At 38.0% G+C, this 8,266-nt stretch overlaps 1 protein-coding gene across 1 annotated transcript; it reads right to left on the minus strand.

Annotated features, from left to right (window-relative positions):
- Positions 1–2,580: 2,580 nt before the first annotated feature.
- Positions 2,581–5,949, minus strand: LOC117305613. Its single transcript, XM_033790494.1, has 3 exons — positions 5,762–5,949; positions 4,679–5,231; positions 2,581–3,871 (listed from the first exon to the last, which is right to left on the minus strand). The coding sequence occupies exons 2-3, from the start codon at positions 4,888–4,890 to the stop codon at positions 2,743–2,745; spliced, it is 1,341 nt and encodes a 446-aa protein (XP_033646385.1). The 5' UTR covers positions 4,891–5,231; positions 5,762–5,949; the 3' UTR covers positions 2,581–2,742.
- Between the last annotated feature and the right edge of the window lie 2,317 nt (positions 5,950–8,266).

The following is an 8,266-nucleotide window of genomic DNA, read 5'->3' on the forward strand; positions in this document are numbered from 1 at the left end:
AGCAATATTTGTTATATAAGCTTTCTACTGACATTATCATCAATCTGTGTAAGTTAAATGTAAAGGTAAATATGTAAACTTTGTGTTTTGTGTTACAAAAAGTACCCCAATCCTTTTAGTGAGATTATGTACAATAAGCCTGACGTTTGAAAAAGTGGTGATTGAATATAACAATACCTCTGCATCCAATGAGCTCAATACGTAGGCCTGGGTGCCGATTCCATGATGTTGGTCTGATGCGGGTGTACCGTAGTTGAATAGGCTGCTGGAATATATTGGTAACTGCGGTGTTCCCATCAGTGTTGCCAATGAAAGTCTGTAAAAAAAATGTAAACCAGAGGTGGAGACAATAATCAATACAAATGATAATTAACACTTTGGTTATAAATAATGGCTGTACTATTATTGGAGTGTCTATGTTTTTAATGAATATTGGTAAACTAGGGTGTTTCTATCAGTAGGCAGATCACACTATTTTTCAAAGTTCTGCCAATGCCTTCAAAGTTTGTCTCATATGTTTTAGCTTGATAAAAGAAACAAAGAACTGAAAAGCAAATTGAAATCCGACATTCGATTCTCTTTTTATGCAAATTTTTGTTTATTGTTTAAAGCACCTGTTTTAACAATTTACGGGCAAAAAGTGGACAATGCTTTCTTTTCAGTTTTTCCTTTAAGTTTTCATTGTTTTTTCTCAATTTTAAACCCTGTTAGTGTTTCTTTTCTTATAGTACACAGGTCAAACCTACTTGCAAAAGAGAAATGGAGGTTCTATTACATTGAATTTTTTTACGGTCACCAAAAATGGCACATTATCCAAAATTCCATAACGGGAAACCCCAAAATGTTCCAAAAATGACTAAGTCCAGCTAATTAAATATGCGTGAGGCTCTCCTGGGGTAACTAAAGTAGTTACAGCTATGAAACTTGGCACAATTCTTGTTTGTGTATAGACATTTCTTTTTAAAGTGTATATTTCAAAGTTTTACACGCCATTATGCAAATTAGCCTAATTAATTATTCATTTTGTACGCAAAATTACCTAATTAAATATGCGTGAGACTCTCCTGGGTTAACGCAAGCACCTACAACCATGAAACTTGGCACAATGAAAGTTTGTTATTTTACAGTACATTGTAGTTATTTACATGGTTTCATACATCATTCTGAGAATTCCACACAACTGCAAACCAGACCATTATACTGGTGCATCTCATACAGAGAATGAGAAACGTCAACAATTTGCAAATAATTATGTCAATTAGCATCTTATATGGTTTTGCAGTAGCACCACGTGTTTATGTGTCTAATAATAAATTGTATGAGTTGTGATGGTTCTAAATTGAGAGGTTGGTGTTACAACTCGAGCTGATCGTCTTTCTCCTGAAGACAATCAGAGCATATTGATCAAAATGTTGAGTTGCAAACACCAAGGGTTCTTTTCAGATCCACCACAACTGCAAACCAGATCAACAAAAATATATCTTTCCTTTTCATGAGATTAGATTTATAGTGAGATCATATTACCTAAAGTTCATGTACATTTTATACCATTATGTACAACCTCCATATCAAGAAAGTATGTAGATACATAATTTCTTTTCTGAGTGTAGATAATGTTCACAACTGACTAATTATTGTGAAATTTTTAAAGAAGAAAAATAAAGAAAAAATTGTAAACATGGAGTAAAGTGTACACTATGTTACTTTAAATGCATCATGATCACCTTTTATACTGTTGTGTGTGAACTACATGTGCCTTACAGGGAGCTGTTGTGTTATAAGATGATTTACATTAAATCTAGTGTGCCCTCATCCCATTCCTTTTCCAGTGGATAACATAGCATTTCCTGATATGGAGGGTCGTACATAATGGTATAAAATGTGTGCACCCCAACATATTTTCTATCACCCGGTTCGACCAATTCATCAATGTCTTCTTCTGTTGCTTTCCTTAGGACAATGGCCTTATACTCGACTAAATCTCCCCCTTTAGACTGTAGGAACATATGGCGTATTCTTTTTTGGATTATCCGATCCCCTGGAAATGGACCTTTACGTCTCTTTTTGGTGGGAGACAACTTGGATAGAAGTTTCTTTTTCAGTTCACTTTTCTGCTGCTCTTTGTCTATGTGTTCATGTGATGAAGAACTCTGTGAGGTGCCTGCGTCTTCATCTGGGATATCTTGTGTTATTATCTGTTTAATAATATTTCTCAAGTTACTTTCCATCTGATCTACACTTAGTTTCTTTCCTTTGTTGGTGAGATAGAAGAGGTCTTTTTGAACTCCTCCTTTGCTGGCACTCTTCCAATGCTTTATTTGGGTTGTCAAGGCTTGTTCAAGATCGTTTCCCTTATGTTTGTCTTTCAAATGGTCTACATCTTTTGGGGAGTTGCACAGGATGCCGCAGACCTTCAAAGCATTTCGAGTGTTTTCAACTGCTTGTTTCGTAAGGAAGCGCCGTCTGGCTTGCTTTTTTTCTTGATTCATTTTCAATTTATCAGCAACAGTTTTTTTTATTGCAGCACTCTTGCGCTGATATAATTTCAAAAATGAGCTTCAATGCTTGCACGCATCACCTAGGAATTTATTTCTTGTGTCCTCATCCATATCATCTAGGTATTCTCTCGTCTTATTCAAGCTCCAGAGGAGAATGCCTTCAAAGGCCACTGTATTGGCATTAGGCATCTTACGCCTAAGATAATCGAGACCTGCAAACATACGCTCAGGAGCAAGATTGTCCTTAGGGCAGGTAAATGTTTCTTCTGTAAAACCTTCCCCCTGGAAGATGATCAGCGACCTGACGACTGATGCACACATGAAGATTGTGCATTATCACAGAGAGTGCTTGCTTGGTCAGGTTTTCAATGTTACCTGTTGTTCGTTCATATAGGGACGTGTGGATTTCATTCTTTACTGGTGGGAATTCTGGAAACAGGATAGTACTGTCATTGACGAGTGGGGAGGGGTCTATCATCCACTCTTGGACTTTCTGGTGCAGCCTGGTATAGAATTTGTCTGTGTCGAGTACATGGAGATTACTTTCAACCATCTGCATTAGTGGAGTCGTTATATGCTGGGATATAATCCCCATTGCTCTCATCCCTGCCAGTATTATTTCATCCTGCAGGTCTAGTTTGAGACATTTAACAAACATGTTTTCCTCGCGCTTGGAGTCGAGAGATGAGCACAGCGTGTTGAAATGTTCTCTATGGTGGAACACCGCAGCAGAATTCTGGAATGGGATGTTGAAACGATTCCCTCGGTATGATTGAAGATGTGATTTGCATTGATGATGTGTTTTCAATACAGATTTGAAATCTTCAACCATGCCGGATTGTTCATCACATTCTGGTCCTAATAAATTACAGAATGAACGGACAGTAAGTAATGTTGTACTCTCCTTTCCCCTACTCCACAGCATTTTGTTTTCCCTCCCCAGTTTTCCATCATCTGCCTCGATACGTTCCCACTCGTACAGTGCAGAGGCAGCATACTCTTGAAGATTAAGAACTAAGTGCTTTCCGCAGAAAAGATCATTGATGGTGCTAAGTTGATGTTTGACATCATCATCAATCTCTTCCCAATTGTCAGTCACCTGTGGTAGTGCAGCAGCTCTCCATTTTTCTAGTTTTGTGATGTAAGCCTTATTTACGATGCATCGGTCAGTCATTGTGTTCTTTATTTTGGCTAAAAGTTTAAGGGTTTGCTTTGGGTCGTCCTTTATGTTCAGCATGATCAACTCGTCCAGTGTGTCCTTCGTTTCTTCAAGTAAGCTCTCTGCGCTTTCAGTGTGGATGTCATGAAGGCTAATGCCAACAGTCCCCGCATCTGTGGAAGCTAAAAAAGTTGTATATCCCTTCCTCTTCTTGGTAGTGCCATCAACTTGAAGTGTTACGGAATGTTCTGAGGATTCAATTTTAGCTCGTGCTGCTTCTTTGCTGAGCATAGCTTGTTCTATGCATAGATAGCGTATTAGAGTTGGCTTTGGTAATCTTCCGACTTTCATCTTGGCTACATCTTTTAGAACTATCCTTATTATGTCGGACACATTTCTGCTACTAACTCCTCGGGCAATAAGTTCAAAACATGTTAGCCTGATGTCATTGATGTATTTGCCATTTTCATAGCTCCGGATCTCACGATCATTTACTATATCATCAAGTTGACACTTTAAGTCCTCATTTTCAGCCTCCAATTCTTTCACCTGTTTATTTAAGGTTTGCTTTGCTTTGTCACTTTCATCACGATTAGTCTTGAAATATCTTCTGGAATCACCTTTATTCTTCTTTGACTTTTGCAACATTTTCACTGTTTCCTCTAGCTTTTCTATTTTCTTGTTAAGTCTTTGATTGGTCTTTTTCACTTCTTCCAAATCTTGCTTTCTTCTTTGTAAGCGTCGTACCACATTCTTATTTTGCAAACTGCCAAGCTCTATTTTCAGAGAATGATTTATTGCTTTCGCATCTTCCAATGCTTTTGATACTCTGCTTAACACTTTTTGAGTTTTCTGATTGTCTTCAACCTCCTGCCAAAGGTCTGTCAAATATTCCATACAGTTACCCGTATGGTCAAGAGTGTTTTCTGAAATCAAGTCTGCATAACATTCCAGATCTGAGTCGTCATCTTCATCTTCATCGTTATCTTGGCTGTCAATACTTTGTGCTGGAGGTCTTGGGGTTGGAACTCTGTAAGATGTTTCCAGAAAATCCTTAAGTGGGTCATGTCGTAGTTTCTGTCGCTTTAGAGCCAAGTTGTGCCAGTTAGTCTGGATAGTGCCAATTGGTGGAGGAATGAAATCTGCTGAAAACAGATTTGGCCACCATGTGTCCCGAACAGTTTGCCAGGTTGTGTTTGAAGTCTCCCGGAACCAATTTAGTTCAATGATCATTGCATTGTTGAGGTTTTGTGCACTGAAGTCTGTTGAATGAAGTAGCGAGTCTGGTGTTAATCTGCTCTTTTCACAGTGTGGTCCAATGGTGTGCTTGTAGTGTTTTGCAAATTCAGGCACTTCTTGGAGGATGTCTACTGTGGTGTGGGTTCGTTTTGATTTGGCTACATGTCGTTGTACTTTTTGGAGTAGTCCATTTAAGTTGGTACTGGTAGGCAAGTTGAGGTTGAGGGCAGAAAATATTGGTGGGAAATCACGTTTGTAGCTTTTGGTGGTCGAGTGCTCAATACGATATCTGATTGTCTCCAACAACGCTGTGGTCAGAATTCCATTCCAATGATCTGGTGAAAAGAAAAAAAAAACATGAAAAAAAAATAATAAAAATAAATGACATTTTTTGTTTGGGGCATATTTTCTCTTTCCGTGACAGTTAAAAATAGTGAATGAAAGAGGCACATTTAAAAGGGTTAAATTAATTTTGTTAGGAATGTGTAGCCACTTTCCATCACAGAGCTTTATCAATCCATAGAGCAATAAACTAGACTCCATGATCAATCTGAATCAAAACTTTGCAAAATGTAAACAAGCCGACAAACTATTCCCACGACCATACGGAGTACCAGCAATAAATGGAACAGCCTTGATCAAGACATTAGCGACATCCGATTGGTCAACCGCTTGATAAATGTGTCACGTGACATTTTTTTTAGACGTTAAATTCACCGTACACCCGCCCTGAATTACTCATTTCTCTTAACTTTCCGAACTTTACTCTCTGATTTTACACAACAAATCTACACAGAGGGTAATTTTATAACGATATTATTAAAATATATTATCTTGAAAATTGAGGAAAGTATTTATTTCTAACCTGGAACGCTGTATTCCGTAAGCAACAGGTCAATTTCGTCTGATGTCCAGCCAGAGATATGTTCAACTTCGCACGCGAATGCTTGGTCATTGAACTCAACTGCTGCCGGAGGCTCTGAATTGACAAAACAAACATGTCCTATTTTAGAGCGCTATTACTGAGAGCAACGGATAACGAAATTCAACAATCTGCACATCATAACAAACTTTAGAATGTCTATTTTCATATTCTAATATAGAAGTATTCATATTTGAGTCATATAGGGAAAAAACGGGTGGCTTACCTGCTCGCCGTTTCCCGCTTCTACTGGCCGCCATTTTGGAAATTTCGAGAACGTACGCATCTGGAGTAGAGTTTCCCCATCCTAAAAATAGCTTCACAGGGTCCCTACGTCACCGACTCACTCCGGAATCGTCCATTATAGAAGAGAATAGGGGGGATTAAGCTGCGAGGTGGTATTTTTTTTCCCTCCCACGCGCCGTCGCTGCGCGCCGGACCGACAAACTAAGTAACCCAAAACTACTGTAAAATCTATATTTCTTGACCAATTTGGATCAAATGAGCAGACAAACACAGGGGAAGTCTATATTTTTTAGTAATGTAATTGTTTTCTTTATTGAATTATCTAATTCTCCCTTAAACGACTTTGATCTGTACCAATCTTTTCACATTCGACCGTGCCGACCGTTGTACGTGTGAGAATATGCATGGTCGGCTGAAATGTTTACGTGCAGAGTGATCTGCCTACAGTATCAGTGTTGCCAACGAATGTCTGTAAAAAAACAGGGGTAGAAAAAAACTAAAAAAATAAAAATGATAATTAGGCTTTTGGTCATGAATTATAGTTGTACAGCTTGATTGGAGTGTCGATGTTTTTAAGGATTACATGTTTGGATGGAAGGTGTCTTTGCCGAGTACTCTTACCTGTGGAGTAGAGGCCTCATTCACGTACAGCCATGCAATGCCACCTTTGCTGTATTGTACCTGGTACTGTGTCACCCAGCAGTAATCACCGTATGAATCGCCCTGTGTGATGACGCCCTCAATATGCACAGTCTCTGAACCCATGTCTAATTGAAGCCATGAATCAACAAACTGTCCAGTAGCTGGTAACCAACAACGCTTCAGATTCAGTCGTGCATTACTTGGCAGAAACAGGTTATCCAATAGACTAGATGCTGTGATCTTATCATCGGGAATACTCCCGTCTTCCATTCCTAGTTTGTGTCCACAAAATCTACCAACTGGAAAGATAAAAAAACAATATAGCCTTTAATTATGTTATGTTACTGTTGAATTAATAATAGCTTCGTTTAGATTTTTGCCAGGAGTCAACTAACGGATTTAATTTAATTGAATTTAATTGAATTTAATTGAATTAAATGTTAGATTGAAGGGCGGTTTGAAATGTTTAAAGCAACATAGTAATTGAGAAAAGGCCCGTCAAAACATCGTTTGCGATTTACAAACAAATATTTACAATTTGTTCTTAAAAAAAATTACAATACATGGAGCCTTTAAAACAACCTTGATAGATTATCAATATAATCAGTGGAACCCTGGTAATGGTGAGAACAAACTAAAAGTAGACATACCAGTTGGTGGTATCTTGGAGTGCTCCAGAAACAGGGTGTAATCGTCAGGTCCGACGCGGAACTGTGTCTTCAGCAAATGACCCGTTTTATTTTCTTCATTGGTTAGGTCCAGACGGATTGTCCAGTTCCCTCCAGCATCAGTCAAATTATGTAGAATCTCATTGCCAAGCCAGCACTCACCATCCAATGACCCAAACCCTTTCTTGTATTCTGCCCAACTGCGGTCAAAATTGACTGATCCATTAACGCGCCGCTGGAACACCTTCAAAGAAATTATTTATATGATAATATTTTGACCTTGCCTTCAGATTTATCTCAGTTTATTTTTAAACATGAGTAACCGGTATGAATATTACCCCCTCTAAAACTAAATTGGTACATGTAGAATTACGTCACTGTTGTTATAAATATTCATCTATGCAAATCACGCTTAAATTTTAAGGAAAACAATGAAGTTTTGAAAACTTTGGAAAATATTTGCAATAATTTGTGTATTCATTGCAAACTTCTCAATAATTTCCGTGGAGTAATGACTCAATTTTATTACATTCTCATTGATGGTGTGTCGGGCTTGTACATTTACGTTCGTCTTTTAATTTTTGTAAACATGATTGCTGCTGAACGATGTGCGAATTTTAGTTTGCCCTAAAATACGTTTTTGGGGAAGATTGATTTTGAGAATTTGTGTAAGTGCAATTAATTGAGGGAATGGAATCTTAAAATGTTATGAACGATGATGTTTTTTAGCAACAGAGCTAACAAAAATAGATCGATGTACACGAACGTGGGATTTTCTGGCATTTTTAGTCTTAGTCCAAAGGGTGACTTTGTAGGTAAAAGTAATTATAGGGTCACAGTGCCTGAAAGTACTTTTTATGCAGAAAAAACTAAACACTACATCCAAAACTTC

The sequence above is a fragment of the Asterias rubens genome, unplaced genomic scaffold (genome assembly GCF_902459465.1).
Source record: "Asterias rubens unplaced genomic scaffold, eAstRub1.3, whole genome shotgun sequence".
Lineage (NCBI taxonomy): Eukaryota > Metazoa > Echinodermata > Asteroidea > Forcipulatida > Asteriidae > Asterias > Asterias rubens.

What these genes read in the sequence shown, in the direction of transcription:
- LOC117305613 (XM_033790494.1), bottom strand. Translation starts at nt 4,890, where the DNA reads ATGATCATTGAACTAAATTGGTTCCGGGAGACTTCAAACACAACCTGG. An exon ending in ACATCTTACAGAGTTCCAAC is followed by an intron (nt 3,872 to 4,678) that starts CCCAAGACCTCC and finishes TGATGGCACTAC; the next exon opens with CAAGAAGAGGAAGGGATATA.